Raw genomic sequence first — 23078 nt, 5'->3', positions numbered from 1 at the left:
GGATATCGCGTTGCCATGGCTGGCATGCCGTTAATGGCTGCCCGTTTGCTAATTTCGCATCCATCATCGATGCATTGTTAATTCTAATAATTGCAAATAAACAAATTGCAACTGCCATGTTTTCGTTAAATTCGGCGCTTTTGGTTGCCCCTGCGGCGTAATTGATTATTACAGATGATCGGATGTGCTTATAACACGGCGCACAACTCGATTTGACACGTATCGTGTTGTGTTTTTAATGCAAACACAATTTGTCCACCGCCGATGATTAAAATAAAATGATTCGATTTGGTGAGAGAGGCGAATATCGTCTTTTTTTACCCCTTTCCAAGCCCGAAACCAATCACAAAATCCTCGCCCGCTACCACGCCAGTTTAGCAAAATAGTTGGTAAATTTATTTGCCAAATAAACTGCACACAAAAGCCAATGGCAACGATGAGAGGCACTTGGCAGAGCTGAATTAAGCTGACCGTGGCAAAAACAAAGAGTAAACAACAAATTGAAAGGCATGAAATGAGAAAAAGGAAAATAAACCAACACAAAAAGTTGATCACAATAAAAAAAAAGAAAGCAAAAAGTGCCTACCAGTGGCACACATGCAGGTGTATCCGTATGTGGTAACGTCAATTGTTTAAAAGTGAAAATTCGATTTTGTGGTAAGGCAAAAGGCATTGGGACACAAACAAATGGCGTGCCAAACCGAAAAGCAAAAACTTTTCTTTTTCAAATTTTTTTTTGTTGCTCCCTATCCCCCAGTGTTTTTATAATTTTTTTTTTGGGTTTTTTTTTGCTTTGTGCAGCAAACAAATTTTTGGTGCCTCCCTTGTCGGTTTGTTTGAATTGTCCCTGGTTATTGTTGGCTGTTCCTCCTGACGCTTTGTGTCAGGCCGAGTCCTGTGTGCTGATGTGGCCAACAAAGCGAGAAGACGAGAAGGAGTATAAAATGGCCAAGAAAAAAGATATATCCCGAAACGTACATATAAAACAAACGTGGTCGACGAGCATAAAAAATGTCCGGCAGTAAAGAGAAGGAGAGTGTCCAAGAACCTGTGTCGTGAGCTGCATGAGGAACCGGAAAACTGGAAGACCGGAAAGGAAGATGTGGAGACACCAGCCGGAGGTTTTCCACCACTAACAAGAGACGTAACGATAACGAAAAACAAACTTTAAAAATTGGATTCTTCATTTGCATCGGCAAATCCAATCAAGCCAACGTAAAGACCCCGGCCAGACATATACACAACATAAAGCCGATGCACCATCGACTGAACCACTCCACCAGCTCCAGAACTCAGCCACCTGCAATTTGGAACCGTACACTCAGAACCACTCACATAGAACTTGGTATTATTATTTAAACTCTTAGGATGCAAATGTAAAGATATCATTTTAAATCAATATTGTATTGATATTAAATATCAAATATATTTTCCCTTTAAACTATACTAGCTCAAGGAAAACTGACACATTTTAATGTTATACCATTACTTTACTTATTTGATATCAGCGATATTATTTATTATTTTACTATTAAAATAGACAAATATATCTGGGTATTATTTTATTATTTATTTGGATATTTTAAAGTTATAATCTAGAATCCATACTAGATTTCTATGCGCATTGCTTTGTTTGAAAATGTATTTATGAGATATATTAATATATATTGAATTTTCGTACCAAAACGAGTACTAAATGGTCTTTATATGTTTCTCTAGGTGTACCTCTCCCATATGAACATGCCCACGTTACGTATACGCCACCAGCCCCGGAAAGGAACAAAACGAGGGAAGGAGAGCGGACACGAACAATAAATGAAAGGTGTGCGCCTCCTGTTTGTCCATATAGTTGACCATTGCTTATGGCCTGCCACCGACCACGCCCCCCAGTCCCCTTCGCCCGCCCCCCAATCCGGCTGAAAATTGGTAACGATTTGTATTGGACTATGGCCAAGCATAAAAGAGGCTGAGTCCGAGTCTGTTTGGCCATTGTGAGTGGACGAGTGGTGTGTCTGTATCGAGTGCCGAATCTTGTTTAAAAGTTTTGTCCTTTTGCAGTCCTTCTGGCCCGCAATTCCTCTCGCAGAGAGCAGGGAAAATTTTCTTATTTGTATGCCCGGCTCACCTGCCGTTATCCATCTGTCTTGTATCTTCATCAAGTTGGCCAGTATTAAGTCGCTTGTTGGCCGACCGGCCTCCTCTGCCGCTCCTTTTGCAGCATGTCCTTGCAACGTTGTGGTTTTTTCGGTGAGCTCTTAAAAAACCCACAGCATGCTTTTTGGGGAGGGACAGGCTAGGGGTTTATTGATTGCCCGGGCATACGTTTGCCATTTTATTACAAGCCAAAAAATAGAGCAAAACCAAAAAAGAATGCATCGAAACGCCTCACTTTTGTTCTCTGCTGCGCTTTTTTTTTGGTCCACCCCTCGTTTTCTGGCCTCGTTAATTGCCTCAAAGCCAAACATTTGCGTCAGTGGCAACCGCATTCGACGTCGTGACAATGACAACGGCAACCGCCGCTTAAATTGCCCAAAACCGCGACAAGTGGCCGTGTCCAGCGATTCCCCCACCTTCCGCCCATCATCCCACTTCATTGGGTTTTGGGCCACCCTTCCCGGATTTTCTTCACCACGGCCACGGGGCCACGTTACGGCTCCGGCCCATTGGAGCGTATAAGAAAACCATTCATTAGCGCTTATCAAACGGCACAGACAGATCTGTCCCACCACTCAATGGCCGTTTGATTTTCGCCCTAAACTACGGGGACTTTTAATACCCTTCCAAGGGGTAAATACATTTTTTACCAGCTTGCAAGGCAGTCAAGAAGAGGTCTTTGAAGATATTGAGTATTTACAATAATTCTAGATTTTTATTTCCGGTTCCAGAATCTAAAGTTTTCTTTTTATAAGGCTAAAATATCATAAAACCACTTGTGCACCTTAGTTCAAATGTCAATATACGAGTATTTGTTTCTAACATATTTAATCATGGAACCCAATAAAACTTTTTAATTAGTAAGATTACCTCCATAAATCAGTTAACTTACCATATTATAATATTGTATTTTGCTTCTGACTAATAACCTTTGATTTCTGATAGGAAATTATATTATAGTTCGCAGAAAAATTATGTATTTCTGTTTAAGAGATCCGGCTAAGAGAGAACTCGAAAACTTAACTATTAATTCATATAGCTCTCAAAGAAATAACCCTTCAACAAGAGTATTCTAAACTTCGGTTCTCGAAGGCTATATCAGCTTTCGATTTTTTTCGTCTAGCTAGGCCTTTGCTGACGTTTATTGTAAATGGCTGTCCAATGAAAATTGTTGTGGCCTATCAACGTCAACGCGGTCACGGCCGGGCCGTGTGTCATTAGTTCGGGAAAAAGTGGCGGCAAAAAACTTGCACGCCCGCAAGTCGTGAAAAAAATATCTGGCATTTTTATCGGTCCCCCATAAGCTCGATGTCCTGCGTCCTATTGCTGTCGCTCGTTGCCTTGCTTTAGTTTAATTGGCACTTGACAGAGTGGCCAACATCACCACCAGACCAGGAAAACAACAACCACTAGGTAAATCTGTTGCTGGTCTTGGTTTCTGGTGTTATCAATCAAATTGGCTTTTTCTATATCCATCAGCACGTGTGAAAGATGACTAGAGCGTTGATTTCTTGGGGCTGTTTTATTATTTGTAATGCCCCTTAATTGGTGTTTAATGTGCCCATTTAATTAGGTTGTTAAAGATTGGTAGATACCTGACTCTGAACTGACTGAACTGGTAGTTCCGTAATTGGTTTTTGATTTCCAACTAAAATTGTGGATTTTCTATTAAAAACCATGTATTATTTGAATAAATTTTATTTGTATAGTTCAGCAAGATAGGAAATCTGAGAATTTCGCTGCTGATCTCATGAAGTATTAAATATACATAATGGAATCGAACAACAATTCGGTTTTAAAACAAAGCTAAAACAGTGAAATACACATCAACAAATATGCAAGCGGACTTTTTATTTAAATTATATTAACTTTTCTGAATAACTATATGCATGTTACAAGATGTAATATTATGTTATATTTTCTAATTGTAGAAGTTTACCGGACTTTCTCCAATGACAGAGCGATGTTTTTGCAGTACTTCGCCTGCTTGCAATTTGACCATGGCCAGAATGTTGTTTTATTTGAATAATTAAAGCGCGCACCCACTCACAGATCAAGGGTTGTATATCCCACTCTTGGCAGTCGCAATGTTATCAGCGCCAAGGCTTTTGGTAAAGGGAATTATGCATATGTATTTGTAAATCTAATGTCCTGCAGCACACCGCATCCGAATCAGGACGATGACTGGAAACCAGAACCCGAGCACCCAGTGTCCATAACCCAGTGCCCAGAACCAGAACCCAACGGCCAACGAATTTATAACTGATTTCTGGTGATTTAGTTGGCTCGCCAAATGGAATGAGCCGAGTAGCGTATGTCTACGGCGGCTGTTTCAAATGCAGAGAAAAATAATAAACCTAAGCTAGTTTTAAATTAATTCATAGTAAATCATTTTAAAGTTCTACAAGATTTCAACATTTAAAATTGACGTATTTTCCTAAAAACTTTTTTATTTTATCTTTCAAGTCTTATTATTTATTTTATTGGAATATATGATGATATTGTTCTGTTTGAGGCTTACAAAAACTATATCTATTTTAATTAAATTTAAATGCAATAATAAAGTTGTTCATAAATTTTGGCGAAATATTTTCTTCATGTGTGGCTACTTATTATGCAAAATGCCGCACATGGACCGTCGGATGATGACCAGGGGCCGAAGGGGGCTCCAAATGGTTTGGACATGTCATGACGGAGCGCGTCTCATTTATATTGCATGGCTGAAATGCCTGTGAGGCAGTCGTGGACCCAACAGATAGATACAAACCAGGCTCACTTGAAATGCATTGAAATTCAAGCGATATAAAAAACGGCTAAATGGGGAAATGGGGGAAAAATGTAGCGCAAGGCCGTGTGCCAGCACAAAAGTTAATTGAAATGCTATCAAAGCATATTCAATTAATTTAAATTAGCTCAGCGCGGCACAACACAAAACGCAATGGGCCTGGGGCGCTGGGGCCGCCAAGTTTTCCAGTTTTCCCGCTTCGCAGTTTCCACTTGGCTGCCATGTTAATTATATGCGCCAAGGCTGCTGCCAACCAAACTAAATGGCAAAAGTTTTTCCCCCTGTCAGTGGCAAGAGTCGACTGCCAATGATAAGGAAAATCGGACTGTGGATGGGGAGTCCAATGCCGCCTTCATTAATCAATTATTGCAAACAATTTACTGTTCTCTGTTTTCGCCTGAAAACAACAATAATAATGACAACAGCCGACAATCAGCAATCAGCTATCAGCTCTTGGCTAAATATTTTTATTTAAAAAGGGCTTGGAAATTGTTAATGTTGAACAAATCGCCTCGAGCGTCCATCATTTGTCGGTTTTTGGCATCTCAAAGAGATGGTGAATGTAATTTTGTTTATTTCACATGTCGAGCGGTGCTGTCAGTCCATTGACAATGTCAGAATTCCAATCAAAATGCAAATTAATAATAAACAAAATGTCTTGACATTTACTTTCGCCGATGAGATCAAATTAAATTTCAATTAGCTGTCACAGGGTAAAGAGAATGAGCTGCAAATTAGACAATCGGGGGACCTTTTGACGCTTTTCCATGCGAGATATTGCGGTTGTTATTGAAAGGGCAGCTCTCAGCCTTCTAATACTTGATCATAAGGAACGTGCTTAAGGTGTTATTATAAAATGAAAATTACAATTTCAAGGGTTTAGTGGTCCCCCAACCCACTACAAATATGCAGCTGTACAATAAGTTCTTATGATAATGTTAATTATGATAATAATTCACCTATTTTATAGTTCGTCAAAACTAAATTTCCTTTAAATATTACAATTATTTGCATGTTCTATTTTTCCGTAATCCCAAAGGCTCTCAGGAGGGGATTTCATAAGAGGGTAAAGAGATCGAGATTTACCTCTATGTATTATTCCACAATATATTTTTTTTTACACGAGGGTCCAATTGTAAACCGATTTTCATGTTCATAAATAGTTTTCTGGTCAAAGCAGGGACTTTTTGGGTGGTGTGTTTTTTAATTGTCAAACAAAAATTGAAGCTCCGATTATTATTTTATTCAATGGCTTAATTTACTGAGAATTTGGTCGAGGTTTTGACCTCTGCGCGCTTATTAACGTTTTGCATTTAACATTTACATGGAAGCTGGCGCGCTGAACTGTCGGCGGGTGGGCTAGTGGGTTGAATGGTCAGCCGCAGATGGTCAGAAGCATCTGGTTTTTGGCCCCAATCCCTGGCCTTTGTGCAACTAAATTATTTAGTTGTGTGGCCGGAAAGCAGAAGCAAGTAGTCCGAAGCGCGAGTGCAACCACGATGGAACTGCCATGATGCCATGAACAGTCCGGCAGCTGGCCAAAAACTCACTGACATGGCCGGGCATCAAATGATTGCCCCAGACACTTTATAATGCATGAGTCTGCACCAGAACCAGCAGCAGCAGCAGCAACAACAATAATGACAGCAGCAACAGGAAGAGGCCGCACAATGAGCATGAACACGAGTAACCGAATTATTTATATTTAAATTGTTTTGGTTGCTGCACTCGTTGTTGCCTTTGAGTTTCGCATGTCTATTTGCCGAGTGCACACAGAGAACCCGGAGCCACGGAACCCCTGAAGCCCCCGAAACCCCTGCAACCCCGGAATCCCCGAACCTCTGAAGCCCCAAAACCCCAGATTCCCGACTCACACAGTGAAGCCTCGGTTTTCATGGCCATGATTATGTGGCAGCGGCAGCCTTTGACTCTGCCGAAAGAATGCTGCCAGCTCTCGGTACACTACGAAAATAATTAATTATTTTTATAATTCAAATTTTAAATTAATTTTTTAAATAACTTTCCATATTTATTTTGACACCTCAAAACAATTCTCCCACTGGATGCCACAAAAATGATGAATGAGGGAAAGGTGTCTAAAAGTATGCAACAATATTTTTTTTTAAGATCTCTTAGTTTGGATATCTTGAAATCGTTATCAGAATACTACTTGTTTTAAGGTGTCAGCTTTAAGGTTAATAATGGAAAACGTTTTTAAAAATAGATATAGCAGTGAAAAGTACCGTATAGAGTCAAAGAATTACCTAAATGATAGTTACGCAAAATATCCGTTAATGTTCTAATAATTGTAGGTGTTACTCTAACTTTTTCCTCAGTGTAGCACCGAGACACTATCCGCGTCCGGACCAGACTCTGCGTGAGCTTTATTTATGCATTTCATTTGGGTCTGCTTGCTGGGGGCCAACTTTTGGTAAGGGAACGGAAAGTGGGCGCTGGAGGATGGGGAATGTCTGTCGGGTTGCGTTGCGACTCTCCTTTGAGTTGATGTATTAAAAATTTTCACACATGGCAGTTGGTTGGCCGGTCGTCGCCTGCGAAGCATCCTCTCTCCGCCTGCACTGAAATTTGATTTTCTGCGCCCCAACCCCAGGAAAAGCAGCCACCCACCATTCGCTTTTCATCTGGAACTTTGGCTGTGCACTTTTCAGCGCTTGATTTGCGTTGAAAATTCTCTGCTGGTTTTTCCAACCGCCACGCTGGATATACATACACCCGTACACCCGCACGCAACTCCGTCGGGGGATCACACGGCCAAAAGCTTTTGACGGTGCGTTCATTATGATTAGCAATTTTCCACGGATGAGTTTGTCTGCACCGGGGGATGCCTGGGGTTTTTAATAAGAATTTTGGTTGGCTTTACGCTGCATTCGGGAGCAGATGGACCAGGAGCAGGAGTCAGCGAGTTAGCGAGTGGCTTTTGTGGATTTTGTCAGGTGCACCCTGGTTACTTATTAATTTTGGCTGGATGAGCGCGAAAGTAGGAAGCTCGAATTGCATTACATAAAAACTTTCCCCGAAAACTAGTTGGGTGTATATAAGGCATACACAATCAACTAAGGTATTCCATTTATATTAAAGCCTAATTTGAAATAATAGATGTCCCAATTTTCTTATAGCTACCTTTAGTATGGAGTTGTAAAGTTAAAAATAATTATAAAATTTTTAAGTTTGGTTAGCATATCGAAATTTGTAGATATACCTCAACTTATATGAAGGTTTCTACAATGAGAACATACAAAATTCCTGAAGTTATGGTGTCCCAACAGCTTCCCTCTTATTGTAAAATTTCACATTTATGTGAACTACTCGGAGATGGTTTTTTGGCTTGCCGCTCGGTTTGTGTATTTTTTACCATTAACCATAATGCTTTGTGTCTGTTTCGCCTGACATCGTGTGGCACATTCGCACATGGAATTGCATTTTCGCGTCATTGTTTGATGGCTTCCGCTGCATATCCTTGCTACTTAAGCTTCCTTTTTGGCTGAAGCGCTTCCTGTTGCCATATTCCCTGGCATTGTGGCAGCTCCCGTTGTTGTCGCAAGCACATACGCACCCCGGTTTCCACTCCCCAGGAGTATGTACATTTAGCATTCCTTACTATTACTTTTTTTGTAATTTTATTGCTCTCTCTTCTAACGTTATAACGCATTGTTGTCAGCGGCAGCGCGTGCCACATCCTTTTGGACTCGCTTGTAGTTTTTTCTCCTGCCGCGGCGAATGCAAACATGAAAATTGCATAATCCACGCATCGCGATTTATGACTTTTGTGCCAGCATGAGTGATGGCAGGACAAACAAATGTCAGGGAAATGCAAACCGCCTGTCACTTCTTGTGCCAGTCTAACATTTTCATATAAAAACACACCATTACATCATGCGCATCCTTCGAGGATCCCGTGAGAGTGATGCCATCAACCGCAAGGCATTACCATCGGGGATTCTGAGGTTAATCAGCAATTTAGGGCGCAAATTGATAGGCATCTTAGCTGCGGCACCGCAGCGCCAATTGCTCAATTAGCCGCCAATGCAGTTGGCCTAAAACAATGCCAATACCACAAGCGGCTTTCCTTCGAGATCCAATCGAATGCTGCATAATTAATTTGCCAATTTGAAGACGGCTTCGATTCAGTTGAGCCAAAGCTGCAGCTGTAATGCACAGGGAAAGAGCTAACGATTTGATGGGGAAATGTTCTCAAATATCTTCAGTCTTTCGAAGGACAAATTCACACAGCAACCCTTAAAATTAAATATAAATAACATGAATTTTTAACAACTAACTTTATGGTATTAATTTCGATTTTTATCTTTTTTGTAGAGCGCTCTGCACCTTCTGCACCTCATTGTCTGTCTCTATTTCAGCCTCTAGTTCCTTCTCATTCTTTTTCTTAAAGTCCTATTGCCTGAGGCACATTTGTTGAACATTTTGCGGCCATTTATGAATGGGCGCGCATAAATTTGTGACACTTTTTGTGGCATTTTACGAGGCAGGTCCATTAAAAAGGGGCCACATGTGGCACACTCGCACTAACACAGAGGCAGACAGCAAGGCGAGGCCTCTGGATGTCCGATGTGGGAAAATAAAATGAAATACATAAATTTTGCAACGATTTGAGAGACCGCATTTTATAATTGAATCACGTACGACATTTTCAGAGGCGCGCGCGCAGAAATAGGAAATAAGTTTTGCCGCTGATATAAATTAGAATCTTAAGGGATTGCCATCGCTGCCGACCTAATCAATACGGCTGCCCCTCAGCCTTTGTAGTGGGTTCACTGAGATAAAATTATCCTTAAAAGTGCCTTTCTAATACTGCTTAAGAACTACATTTAAACTATAATAAAACTAAGTAATTCAATTCCAAACACTAATGGTTATTTTGCGTCTTATTTTTCTTGATATATCTTTAATAGCTAAGTTGAAACAGAAAATAAAACAACCTATATTTTCTGTTAACATTATAAACCTATCATTTATAATAACATTTTTCTCCGTGTTTACTCGCAATAGCAAGAGTTTTAAATGCCCAGCCTGCGAATGCTGGCAATTTATGTGACTTGTTTGGCGGCGCAGAAAAGTTGCAGCGAGTTTTTCTTTCGCACTTTTGGCAGCCAGCAAAAGTTGCATGCGCGCATTTCCGTTTCCGTTTATTAGACCGTGCGAGTGTGTGTAAGTCCTTGTGTGTATAAGAAAGGAAACCTTTTGATTTACTTAGAGGCCGCGGCACGTTTCCTCCAAAGAATCGAACAATTGGCAATTCGCAAACAAAATACAAATCGAAGACGATGCGAATTGAGCTTTTGCAAACTTTTTGTTTTATGGCCATGCGAACACATACACACTCACACACCAGCACCAGCACACACACATGGATGGAACGACACGCCGACATTTTGTATCAGTGTGTGCACACTCCATTGGACCCCAATGATGCGTACAAAATGCAACAGCAACAATTTTTCGGCATTTTTTTAAATGGTAATTTTGCCATCGTCTCTTTTCGCCTTTTTCCCCCGATTTTCCCCATTTTCCCTGGCACCACTGATCTGCTTTTCTCTTGTTGCTACCGCATAGAGCACATTACATGGAAAGCGCTTTTCCATTATTCGTTATTGTAGCTGATTCTTTTTTGTTTTTGTTGTTTTGCCATTGTCCGCATAAAAATGCATTGATTTTATCAAGTGAAAAAATCAAAAATGTTGACATGGCCGCCACATGGGGCAATAAAATATGGTAAGTGCATCGGTGGGCGGATATTTCCATGGGGGGAGTGGTTTTTTGATATCTCCGGCGATTTACATTAGTTTTGTGTGCAATTTATGCGCGGGCATAAAATCATTCTGCTGCATCGTGTTAAACAAAGTTAGTTATGCGGACATTTTTTCGCTGTAAAATGCGGGTTTGCCTATGCTTTTTTGGGGATTTTTAAATATTGGTACAGGTGTCGTAAACCATGCAGCATTAAATTTTGGGTTTTTGCTTGAATTCAAAATGTAATTTGCCATGTGCAATTTAAATATTTTTTTTGTTGATGGTTCAAAATGTACAGTAAGTATTTTTAAAAATTGATTACGCTTTATCATGTATTTACATAACGAAATCCATCTTACAGTATCATGATCCCCCTTTTAACTGCATTTTATGCAGAAACAAATTTTATATTAAAATCCGCTTGTAGTGGATGGTAAAAATGATAATGTGCTTGCATTATTTGTTGTTTATTATACCCATATTACTTGAGATACAATTTTACAATGCTCTAAAGGTACTTTTGCAAGTTAAAATAGATCATTTAATTTAAACACAATGTATCAGTCAAAACAAATCTACGAAATTCAAGTTTTATTACTTTATCTTTAATCTTTTTTAACTGCAAGGATATATAATATTCGGTATCCCAATGTTATCCCCCTTTCTTGTTGTTTGATGCATTCATTTGTAAAATACTCCTATTTGCATGTTTTACTTTGTTTGGTTTTTGGCCATGTAAACACATGAACATTTTTGATTAGAGTTTCGTTCGAGAGACAAGGCCATCGGCGCCATTCATCTAATTGGCTGAAACTAATATGTGGCCGTATTTGCAAGCAGCAGGACTTGCAGCCAAAACAGCTAAGTATGTGGCGCCACCAAGTGTGAGAGTCCAACTCTGGGCGCAATCCCATAGCCAAGTCTGAGGTTTTGGGGGCTGCTTTGCGGCATTTTGTCGAGATTTGTTGAGAATTTATGCGCTACCTTAGAGAATTTATGAGTTGCAGTCGAGTGAATTATTTTATCATACGCATGCAGCAGCAACAAACACAAGGGGCATGTAAAGTCCTTGCCACAACAAGCTGCAGCAGCAGCAGCAGAAGCAGCAACACAGGCAACTAAGGCCTGCTGCACAGTTTAAGCTACTAATTTCACATGCAAAAGTCTTCACTAAGCTGGCATTTTAATCTTGCCCGAGTGGTGGTGGTGCGTATCTGTGTGTGCGTGTGTTACGGTGTGTGTACATGTGTATGTGCGATGGGCGTGGCCATGGGCTTGTAAGTAATTAAGCACTCGTCCTCCTGAAAATGCCTACACACTAAATAATAGCATTGGCCGTGGACGAATTGGTTCCCCTTTTAAGAAATTGTTTTTTTTTGGCTTTGCTGCTACTGTGCACTCAAAATTAAAATTTAAAAAAGTATACACTTGTCTCATAATATATTAAAATTTAATTTTTAATTGGTTTTATGCAGTTTTACTAACTTAGTCCAAAAGCTGTTTAAAAATATCTTTTATTTTAATTAATAAATTTTTTTCGGTAAACTGATTTTTATTTAATTTATTATATTTTTCCCAATTAGCTTATAAATCAACATAAAAAAAGTAATATATGTTCTGAGCTAGACTTTATCAAATCTATTTTTGTTTTAATAAATTTCCTGATCAATTCTTCTACTAGATAAGTATAGGCTTTATTTTTTGCCGGTGTAACCTGTTTGCAGAGATTTAACTTGTAGTCGAGCCATTGATATGCGTTTCCCGGGAGGAAAGCTTCGAACTGGGCTTGAGTTGCTCGGGAGTCCTGTCAAATGGGCTCGTCCTTCTGCTGCTGTTGGTCCTTCTGATCCTTCAGCTCTCGATGCGGCCGTTGCCGTTGCCATTGCCGTTGTATTTAGGCCTAATGCCTTGCACTTGTTTGCAAATTGCATCGGGATAACAACAAGCTACTGCTTTCTACTCCGGCATCCTTCGGCATCCTTCCTTCGCCGCCCATTCTTAACCCATTGTTTGTGCTGTGGCGTTGCCAGGTGTCCAGATTGCAGTTCGTGCTCGAGCCTAGGCTAATCAATTTGCATGCTGCGCAAGCTGATTTACCTGCTTCTTCCACCTGCTTTTCCGAGCCGCATTTCCCTCCGTCGCCACTGGCTTTTCATTTAATTTCCAGCCGGCTCCTGCTTCTTTCCTTGCCGGCTGCACATTTGCATTCTGGCGCCCAGTCACGTCAAACGGAATTGCCTCTCGAAATGAAAAAAGTTTTTTAATTTTACACATGCTGCGATTAAGATGTCAAAATGTCAATTGTTGCCCAAAAGTATATGGAAACTATTGCAGTTAGTGCACTTTAACAGAAGTTTTGTTTTGGATACTTTTTCCTTCTTTATAATATACAAATAATTAAAACAAGTTTTGTATTATTATACATATTTAATATCCTACTGCTGACACCAAAAATTTATAAAAATACTAGCCAAATACTTGAGATATTAAGGACCCGTGCTGTCAATTAATCCAATAGTCCTTTACTTTGATCTACCGAAAGAGTTAGGGTGGGCGTCTATTAAGAACCTGCCATGTGCCGACAATTTAAGCTTGAATTAATTAAAATGCCAGCACATAAAGTACAAAAAGAACACCTCCTCTATGTATGGGTTATTACTACTTTGACGTATTTTCCGTTCATAATTAGCTTCATTACTCATTCATCTTTGCATTCATTCATTAGAGACCAATTGACAGTTTAATTAAGTTTTCGCTTTTCGTCCCTCGTTTGTCTTCGCTTTGGCCGACGCCGAACTTTTCCGCAAAATAAAAAGTTTAAACAAAACGGTATGAAGGGTGCCAAGTGGAAGTATGATTGGGATCTACACAAAGTGGTGGCCGGCAGTGCCTAATTGGCACCCAATTAGGCATAAATATTTGGCTGTGTGGGCAATAAAACAATTATTCGTGCCATACTTCATCGCAGAGCTGCGCTTTTGACTCTTCACTTAGGGGCCTTCGGAAAATCGGACTGAAGGCTGCCTTTGACCTTCTCAACGGGGTTCTGGCGTCCTGATTAGGTTCCCTAATTGAGCATAGTTAAAACCATAAGCTGATTGTGGTGAAAAAATTAAAAGTTCTCCTCAAAAGGGTTTCGAAAATAGGAGGAGTGCCGGTTGGAATCTAAACTTTTTTTAGGTTGATGGGTTGAGTTAAAGAAATTAAATGTTTAAAATCCTATATAGGTAAAGAAAGCAATTATTTTATATATGAATAAGAGCAATATTTTTAATATTTTAAAATTCAAAATCATGGTCTGATATAAAAATTATACATAGTTTTCATGGTTAGAAAACGGATGATGGTGAAAATTGTAAAACTAAGTTCAAAGCTATATTGAATGCTTTGAAAACCATTTATAGCTCCTTCACCTCTTCCCAGATATATACTATTTTTTAAACTGGGTTTTGAACCAGATTTGCATGTAAGTCTATCTGAAAACTAACCTTAACCGCATTTACCTATGTTTTGTACCGGAAACTTTATACAAATTCACGAATTATAGTAAATGTCCTTCCGCTCCACTTTATACTTGAATTCTGGGCACTTAGTGCTCGTTTCATGTTCCTCCACCGACTAACATTCAAAGTTGGCCGCATCAAGCCACATTGTTAGCGCTAACTACCAGGAAAGGCCTCTGGCGTTTTCTGTTCCAGGCTGTGTCCTGTTAATGAAATGTCGAATCCTGAGCAAGGACCTCGTGCCCCCTGCCACCATCAATTTTTCGTATGTGTGTGCGGGCGCGGCTTGTTCGCGAAAGTTGATAAAAGCGCCGCGAGACAAATTCTGATGTGGGTGGCATGCGCATGTACGTATTATGTTACCTGTGATGAGGTTGATGGGGTGATGGGGATGCGGCCTGGCCAGGATGCTGTACATCAATCTACCGCTGTTGCCGTTTCGGTTGCATGTTTATCGTGTTTGCGGCTCATTAAATGCGGCTCATTAGGCCCGGTCAGAGTTCACAAGCGAACTGAACTGGCTGCATAGTCAAGAGGCTGAGTTCTCGGCTCATCCCTGGCATCTCCAACCGTATTATGCTCATGTGTGTACTAGCTGGCAAATTAATATGATTTTCGATGCCTTTCTGTTTGTACAGGATATATCGAAATCCGAAAGTAGCAATCATGTCAAATATTATACTCGAAATTAAACAAAAACAGAAGCGTAATCAGAATCCTTGCCACAGATGAAGGGAAGTGTAATAGGGTGGACTCTTACTTGCGTTATGATATTGATCTAAAATATTTATATATTTTAAGTATAAGTAAAATCATGAAAAAGGGTACAAGATTAATGAATAAAAAAAATATTTGTATGCCAAAACCATGCTTTAGATACTTTTACAGGAGTTAGATTTGTTATTAATAAGAACTTTGGTATCAAATGAAGAATATTTCAATGCATTTTTCTTATTTTTTTAATATCCAATAAATAAGTTGTATTTCATATTATGAAGAATTTACAGTATGAAGTTTATAATATGATCTGAGCTTGGTCCACCTTAAATGGCAGACAGAAATCATACGATGCCTGGCCAAAATCCAAATGCAGGTCCTAATTGAAATCGACTATGTTGATCATGGGCCGCTTTTCCCTTTCCAATCTCGGTCTTCTTCCGATGACAGATGCCGGAGAGAAGTCTGCTCCCTTCCTTCTCCATTCTGCCCCTTTGATGAATTGATGCAATGTTTAGGCCTTTTTATGAGCCAAATCCCTGTGTCCGTGTGTTTGTCTGGCCGTCAGTGTGTTTGTGGCTGACAAACAGCTTAAAACCTTGATGGACATTAGGCTACCAGAAGGTGGAGGCCAAAGCGAGGTGGGTAGTTTTACATTTCAACGTCTGTTGGACCAAAAACCAAACCAAAGCCCGAACCAAACGAACGATAGAGAGCGCAAACAAATGCGCTTTGAGGCCTTTCACTCACTTTGGCTAGGTAGCAATTACTGTTTGTTTATGCATTTGTTATTGTTGCCGTTGCAGCCAAAGAAGTAGAATTGAAATTTGAAATTCATAATTCAATTGAAGTTGTGCTCGGCTGGCAGCATCAACAAAGCTTGAGACCAACAAATGGAATTACACAGATACACAGAAATAAATATTTATAAAATCATTTTGCATTTACAAAAGTTTTTCTTGGTTTTTATATACAATTTATAGATAGGATGTGAAAAGTAGCACCTTGTTTATAGGTTCAAAAATCCCTTGAATTCATTATTTTAGTAAAAAGTCTCTTAAATCAATCATTTAAGTGGCAAATTGAAATAACTTAAATTTAATATATAAATATCAAAAAAATATAAATATTTTAATTTAATTGTAAAGAATTATAAAATTACATTACTAAATATTAAAATAGTCCCATTTTAATTTTCCTCTGTGCAATAGACGAATGCGTGGTCGCCAAAGGCGGACTGCTTGTATGTGTGTTAATTGAATGCAGTTGCAATTGCAGCAGTATGGCAACCGAATGCATTGGCAACTGGAATTTCTTTGATCATTTTGCTGGAGAAGGAAATACGAAAAATGTACGAAGGCAAAAAAAAATGCCAGCTCCTTTATATACGTCCATTTGCTGACATTTTGTTTAAAATGCATAAATCATCAAATGCTGCAGTGTCATAAACGAAGCAATGCACAAATACACCGAGACAATAAATAGATATGCGCTTGCATACGAAAATCAAACACGGGATATTATTATTTTGTGAGCTCGGCAAAAAGCAACAGAAGCAATGGGCAAAAAAAGAAAAAATAAAGCAGGAAAATGGAGAAAAGAATTCAACTAGAACGAGGAAAATTCGAACCCTCTTCGCCAGTTGCAATAAATCTGCTGGGGCAGTCATAAATATTGATTTCGAAATTGTCCCTTTGCATGGTGAGTCCCCCTGTGTATGTGTGTGTGTATGTAATAGCCACGCCCACTTCGACCCACTTTACTTAGATTTGTCGCTCATATTAGCTGCAGAAATGAAAATCGTTTTCCAATCGTATTCTTGTCGTTTACCTTTTGCTCTTGCCGTTTCCGCCCCCGCTTTTCCCATTTTCCCTTTTCCCACTGCCCAGTGTTCCATTCAAGTGTAATTTGCAGTTGCTTTGCCTGTCGTTGTTATTCTTTTGCTGACAAACGCTCTTTTCCCATACTCTTTTAGATTAAAGGCCCTTCTTTCAGGAAATTTCGCATTGAAAAAAGGATATCCATTGGTCTGGTATTTCTTCATACTTGATATTACGTTTGCATACACTATGTAAAGGAAAATCTTATAAAAGCCTTACCAATTTTATTTATTCATCCTTCCTGAAAAATTAGCCGGAAAAAAAGGAAAATTCTTTATATTTATTACATTACTTGTGTCTAAAGAAAAAAAAAATCCTATTATTTCTTTTGTTTTTTTGTATTAATTAAAACACCATGTTCTATAATAGTAATATTTAGCAACAGTATTCAAACGAACTATTATATATATACTTATATTCGATCTCTTTTTTTTCTTGATTTTATTCAGTTCTAATATATATTTAATATAATATTTATAATATAATTTTTACTCATGCTGCCTATCAATAACAAAGTTCGTAACAGAGTATTCAGCAGTCTGCTTTGACCCATATTTTCAACCTTCTCAAGTGTTGAACTCAATATTTTCAATATGATGGCAATCGGTTTTTGCGTTTGATGCTTTCGTCATTGACCGTCGATGGTTCCCATGGATTCATCTTATGTCGCTCATCTTGAACCCTTGTTGTTGCTTTTGCTGTTTGTGCCGCCGCCGTTCGGCAGAAAAGTTTCGAATTTATGATCCGTCACTGACTTTAGAATTATGGCCAATGCTAACTGGCAGGTGGTTTGCCAGAGAGAAAGGAAAGGACATCCAAAGGGACGACACATTTGCTGGATCCAGACTGAAATTGAAATTAAAGTCATAATTCATTGCGGGCCCGAGTCGTGGGCGTTGACTTCGGCTTGAAGCTGCCACTCGTCCAGTTTCTGATTCTAGTTTGGCCCATGGTACACGAAGAGAAAATATCCGAACAAAAATCATGCAACTTCCTTCGCAGCAACCCACAAAATTTTAAATTATTAACGATCGGAGTGTGATTCATGCAGAGAAAGAAAAACAAAAGAATATGTTAAATAATTTTTTTCTTCCAAAAAAAAGATCACTGGGGAAGTTGACGCTTATCAGCGTCAGTGTATAACATTTGAACTCGAGCTCAGCTCGCGACATAAAATCAGTTGTGTATAGGATTTTCGCTTGGAAAGATGAGCACTGTTCGATGGATAGTACTTTGCACATTTTTGCTGATTCATCAGGGATCGGCCCAATTTCTAGACGAGAATTGCATTTCTTTTAACCCTTATGACGGGTCATCCTCCTCTCCGTGGTTGGCCGAAATTCGAACGCCTTTCAAATTAATTTGCTCTGGCACTTTGATTACCAACCGTTTGTATTCCATACAGAATTTATAAAACGGATATATAATGAAATGCTTTTATTTTGTAGAATATGTTCTGACTGCTGCAAGCTGTATAAAAAATAAAAGGCAAATGTAAGTTTTGAAAACAATAGTTACCTAAAAAAATTTAATATAATTTTTTTTATAGCGTTGTTCACTTGGGAAATAATGATGGAGACAGCTTTCAAAGTTTCCCTGTAAAAAAAGTCTACATTCACAGGTCATATTCCGAAATCACAAAAGATAATAATATTGGTTTGATTAAATTGGATGCGGTTGTGGAATATAGTGCCAATATACGACCGATATGCATTACAAAAAATCCTTTAGGCCAAAGCAAAGATTTTACATTTGAAAAATTTAACAAAAAGCCTGAAATAGGTGATTGGTGCAAGTTTAAATCATATTTTGGTGAAGCATGTGTTGAAGAGATAAGGGAGAAATATTTAGCATCAAAGCTCATTGGGAGCCCCTGGAAGAAAAAAATCTTATATGGACCTTTGCAACGCTACGTACAACACGGAATCCTCAGTTATCGTAATGCGGAAACATATGTCGACACTTACACCAATGTTTTTGCCTATGTCGAGGGAATAGCATCATTGGTTTTAGACGTTGCTATTTTTATTCCGAATTCCTTACAAGAACATTAAAAATAAAAAAGTTTTAAAATTTATTGACAACAATATTTGTTTTTAAAAAGGAAACTCATCGGAATTCACGACTTTAAAGCTTATCTTTGCTGTGCTGTGCATAAAAATGAAAAAACCAGCTTTATAAAAAGCTGATAAGGGATTAAAAAAAAACTCTCTGAGCAAATTCGCTTCTTAAATTTTAGTTATACATTGTATTTTCGTTCGGAATGATGATTGGCGCACAGTGGATTGCTATATGTTCTTTGGTGGTATTCCATCAGGGATCGGCCATATTTTTGGAGAATAATTGTGGAGTCGCTGACTTATCGGTAAATCTCTCTCCTTGGCTAGCTATTATTCAAAGTAAGATCAACACTAAGTTTGTATGTACTGGAACACTTATTAACAAGCGTAAGTTTGTATGAAATTTATACCAAAGATCTTAATGGCAGTGGATCTAACTTGTAGGATATGTCCTGACGACAGCGAGTTGCTTGGTCAACCAACACGAATTGTAAGTCAAGCTTAGACATTACATATCCAACAAATTATTGACTAAATTTCTCTTAACAGATTCGTTTGTTTGGGAAAGTGCGACCGATCCTTGAAAAATAATAGCTATGAAAAAATCGATGCTCAACTGGTCCACGTTCATGAGTCATATTTATCAAGCACTCATCAAAATGATATAGGTTTGCTTAGGTTACAGACGGATGTCGAGTACAAGAAACATATAAAAGCGATATGCATTGTAGTAAGTCCCCAACAGATTTGGCCTAAATCAATACCGATTAGCTTGTGGTCCGGGATAAAATCCATACCAAAATCATTTGACTCCTCATGTGGAGGTTTACCATGCAAGTCTATTGGCAATCCTCTGAGCATACCATCAAAAGGTCCCCAAAAGGTCCAACATGGAATTCTAAGCTATCGAAATGCTACAACGTTTGCCTTTGTTTACACAAACGTTATGGTCTATGCCGACTGGATTGTACCACGCGCTCTGGATTTTGATATTGTATTAAATTATTAAATAAAAAATTATTAAATAAAAATAGATAATACAGTTGATACCAAATAGCTTATCGTATTTCTTAAGGTTATGGTAAAATATGGGAATATATAATATCCACAAAAATATAATATTTGCAAAAACAAAGCCCAAAGCTTTTTCCCGAAAATGGTAAGAATCTTTTTATTTTGTGCACCAAAAATTTCGTTAGTGCTGTTACTCAGTTTATGAAAATAATTTTATGTTGATAACATTAAATGTTAAAAACAATGAATCACGCTTATTTATATTATTAAACAGCCCAACCACGCACATACACAAAGTTTTCAGAAGCCCGTATAATCTTTTTTTTTAAATGATAAGGGCACAAATCCATTGCCGAGTGACATTTCGTTTTACTTACTTAAACAAAACTTTTTAGTACGAAATTATGAGTGCCGCACTCTGGTTTGCTTTTTGCACTCTGCTGCTCTTCTATCAGGGATCAGCTCAATTTTTAGAGCAGAAATGTGGAAAACAACAGACTGTCTTAATTCCCCATCCTTGGCTGGTTACAATTCGAAATACAACAAATTTGGAATTCATCTGCGCTGGCACGCTTATCAACGAACGTTAGTACTTTAAGAAATTATATTTTTTCGAAAATAACTTTTGTGAATATTTAGGTTATGTCCTGACAGCTGCGAGTTGCATAAAAAAAGGAACCCAACTGTAAGTAAAATACTTGGGCATATATTTAATCAAAGAAATGTATACCTATAATATACCCACAACAGCATCGTTCGCTTGGGAGAACAAAATCTAGACACCAAATATGAAGATAACATTGTAGCGAAAGCGATAGTGCACAGGTCACCAGAACAGAATGATATAGCTCTGCTCAGATTGAAAACGAATGTCGCATATAACAATCATACACAACCTATATGCATTATAGTAAATGTTGAACCAAACTCAAAAGGAAATACCTATGAGATCAGCAGAGAAGATCGAAAATTGCCTAAAGAAGTGGAATGTTCGTGGTATAGACCAATTTTGGCTTTTTTATACTTTTTAAAGCCTTGCCCAAGCAAAAAAGAAGAAGTTAAATTATCTCCCATTGAAAAGGGAAGTCCTAACCACCTTTTTAATGGCGGAATTTTTCTTCAAAAGGGAATTCTGAGCTTTCATAATTCGACGACAAATAAGGACACATACACCGATGTAGGGACCTATGCCGACTGGATTCTACCAATCGCGCTGGAAGTGGATATCATCATGGCTCCAGAACCGCTGTTACCATAAATCCCAACTTTTTCACATAAAGGTTTTTAGTTCTTGTACTAATATTTTTATTACCTCTTAATAACAAATATTATTTACGTATGCACAATCTTTAAGTCGAGAATAGGGAAGTCTCCCTTTTTCTTAAGTGTAATGTTCTGTTCTTACTGTTGCTATTGGGGAGTTTCTTTTATCTTTTTGCTGCTATCCAATAGGCTTTTATGGTTTCTGACCAGCGGAGAGGATGGTTAATCTGCTCCCCAGGCAGGACACAACACACACACATATCTATTGGGACCTTTTCCATTTATTGGCCTGCCATCGAACCAAACTTGTGCGTGAACTCGTGTCTGTGTGAAGTGTAGTTGACGATTTTGGGTTATAAAAACACCATCATACTCATCACTAAATGCTGACAGTTTTTGCATTCCTCAGGGAATGGTTGCTTGGACTCTGACTGTTACTAAAGCTTATATCTTATCAGTACGTCCCCTCTTCCTATCTGCTTCCTTAAGCTTTGGTTAGTTTTCGTTTACCTTATGCCTTGGTGTAGGAAAAATAATGTGAATTTTATTTTAGGCAAAATTAAAGTTAAAAAAAGTCCAGTCCTGTTCTGACTTCATTTGTTTTCTCTGGGCCATTATTTAGTCTTATTAGAAGTATTGAACATTTTATATTTTATTTTGTCAAACCAAATAACATTCGGCAAATGTCCCATCTGTTCATTTACAAACTAGATTTATTGAATTTCCTGACATTTAAACATACTATTACAAAATTTGATTATTGATCGATGGTTTTTAATCATCGTGTATTAATTTTCCACTTTGTCGTTGACCGCAGATGATTGGAAAAAGTGTGAAAAGGGCGCCGCTGAAAACTCAATTTATAATTTCATAACACATCCCTACTTAGTTTTCCCATTTTCCACATCCAAAAACTATTTCTATGTAACTCGTATACGACCGCTGAATTTTTATCCAATTACAGCTTAACCTTTGACTTTGCAGTGAAAAAATGTTATGGAATCGGGGTCAAAAACCAGAATATGAGTCACATAAATTGCCTGCAGGTCCTAAATCTGCATCCCCATTCCCAGGACCTTTGCGCCCTCGTGTGTCGCATTGTTTTTAAATATTGGCACAAAATCAAATTATCTGCTATTTGTCAATAAATAACTATGGACAAAGGCGAAACTTTATTAAAATTCACCACAAAACGTTGCAGTTTCCGGTTTCAATTACGCCATAAATTTCGGCTCTACACACCCGCACTTGGGGGCGGTTGGATTGGAGGAGGGGGCGTGGTCGTGTCGGTCATTCGATGACATAAATCCCATATTGAAATTTAAGGCCCCGCTGGCAGCCTGTCGCAATTTACAACCTGTGTCCTTCCCGACTCAGTCGACTCAGTCATCCCTTCTCTGGTATCCTGTTCCGTTGCCCAAAAATTCTACTCGGTCCACAAAACACGAAATATGAGCCAATATAAAAGCAATAAAGCTCGACATGCAAATATAGCAATATCAAATCTGCCTAAATCGAAAGTAAACCCTTGAAATCCAAATGTAAGTGATACCACTAAACTTTGTGAAAATATTTTAGGAAGTCTGGAGCTGACATATTCTAGGGTGGGTTAAAGGGTTTTAATTAACTGTACAAGGCCTATAATAAAATCTTTGAAAAAATCACAAAAAAGCCATAAAACAAAAAAGAATGTTATGGTTTGCATAATTATTAAAGAATCATAGCAGTTTTCAAGAACAAAAACTCCTACGGAATTACCCCTTTTATTTTCATAGTGAACTCAAGGCCTTAGTGTCTTCCGTTATGAATTATTGTAATGGGCGCCAAATGAAATTATAAATTTCATTGGCCAAGTAACTGGCACAGATCAAACGACGACAGCGTGTGGCCATAAACATTAATAACCGATATGCCAGGGGGCAGGAGAGAAGGC

At 38.5% G+C, this 23078-nt stretch overlaps 3 protein-coding genes across 3 annotated transcripts; all 3 read left to right on the top strand.

Annotated features, from left to right (window-relative positions):
* The first annotated feature begins 18010 nt into the window (after positions 1–18010).
* LOC119560477 (thrombin-like enzyme CPI-enzyme 2) lies at positions 18011–18885 on the top strand. The gene is made up of 3 exons (XM_037873940.1): positions 18011–18196; positions 18257–18302; positions 18358–18885. Exons 1-3 carry the CDS (start codon positions 18016–18018, stop codon positions 18860–18862), a joined length of 732 nt encoding a protein of 243 aa, XP_037729868.1. The 5' UTR covers positions 18011–18015; the 3' UTR covers positions 18863–18885.
* Positions 18886–19071: 186 nt separating this feature from the next.
* LOC119552403 (coagulation factor X-like) lies at positions 19072–19877 on the top strand. The gene is made up of 3 exons (XM_037862076.1): positions 19072–19255; positions 19313–19358; positions 19418–19877. The coding sequence occupies exons 1-3, from the start codon at positions 19072–19074 to the stop codon at positions 19875–19877; spliced, it is 690 nt and encodes a 229-aa protein (XP_037718004.1).
* Positions 19878–20286: 409 nt separating this feature from the next.
* Positions 20287–21228, top strand: LOC119560887 (serine protease 48-like). The gene is made up of 3 exons (XM_037874577.1): positions 20287–20467; positions 20522–20567; positions 20633–21228. The coding sequence occupies exons 1-3, from the start codon at positions 20287–20289 to the stop codon at positions 21138–21140; spliced, it is 735 nt and encodes a 244-aa protein (XP_037730505.1). The 3' UTR covers positions 21141–21228.
* Positions 21229–23078: the final 1850 nt, after the last annotated feature.

The sequence above is a fragment of the Drosophila subpulchrella genome, chromosome 3R, assembly GCF_014743375.2.
Source record: "Drosophila subpulchrella strain 33 F10 #4 breed RU33 chromosome 3R, RU_Dsub_v1.1 Primary Assembly, whole genome shotgun sequence".
Taxonomy (NCBI): domain Eukaryota; kingdom Metazoa; phylum Arthropoda; class Insecta; order Diptera; family Drosophilidae; genus Drosophila; species Drosophila subpulchrella.
This window is presented reverse-complemented; position numbering and strand designations above follow the sequence as displayed.

What these genes read in the sequence shown, in the direction of transcription:
- LOC119560477 (XM_037873940.1), top strand. Translation starts at nt 18,016, where the DNA reads ATGAGCACTGTTCGATGGATAGTACTTTGCACATTTTTGCTGATTCAT. An exon ending in TGGCACTTTGATTACCAACC is followed by an intron (nt 18,197 to 18,256) that starts GTTTGTATTCCA and finishes TTTATTTTGTAG; the next exon opens with AATATGTTCTGACTGCTGCA. An exon ending in ATAAAAAATAAAAGGCAAAT is followed by an intron (nt 18,303 to 18,357) that starts GTAAGTTTTGAA and finishes TTTTTTTTATAG; the next exon opens with CGTTGTTCACTTGGGAAATA.
- LOC119552403 (XM_037862076.1), top strand. Translation starts at nt 19,072, where the DNA reads ATGATGATTGGCGCACAGTGGATTGCTATATGTTCTTTGGTGGTATTC. An exon ending in TGGAACACTTATTAACAAGC is followed by an intron (nt 19,256 to 19,312) that starts GTAAGTTTGTAT and finishes TCTAACTTGTAG; the next exon opens with GATATGTCCTGACGACAGCG. An exon ending in TTGGTCAACCAACACGAATT is followed by an intron (nt 19,359 to 19,417) that starts GTAAGTCAAGCT and finishes TTCTCTTAACAG; the next exon opens with ATTCGTTTGTTTGGGAAAGT.
- LOC119560887 (XM_037874577.1), top strand. Translation starts at nt 20,287, where the DNA reads ATGAGTGCCGCACTCTGGTTTGCTTTTTGCACTCTGCTGCTCTTCTAT. An exon ending in TGGCACGCTTATCAACGAAC is followed by an intron (nt 20,468 to 20,521) that starts GTTAGTACTTTA and finishes GTGAATATTTAG; the next exon opens with GTTATGTCCTGACAGCTGCG. An exon ending in ATAAAAAAAGGAACCCAACT is followed by an intron (nt 20,568 to 20,632) that starts GTAAGTAAAATA and finishes TACCCACAACAG; the next exon opens with CATCGTTCGCTTGGGAGAAC.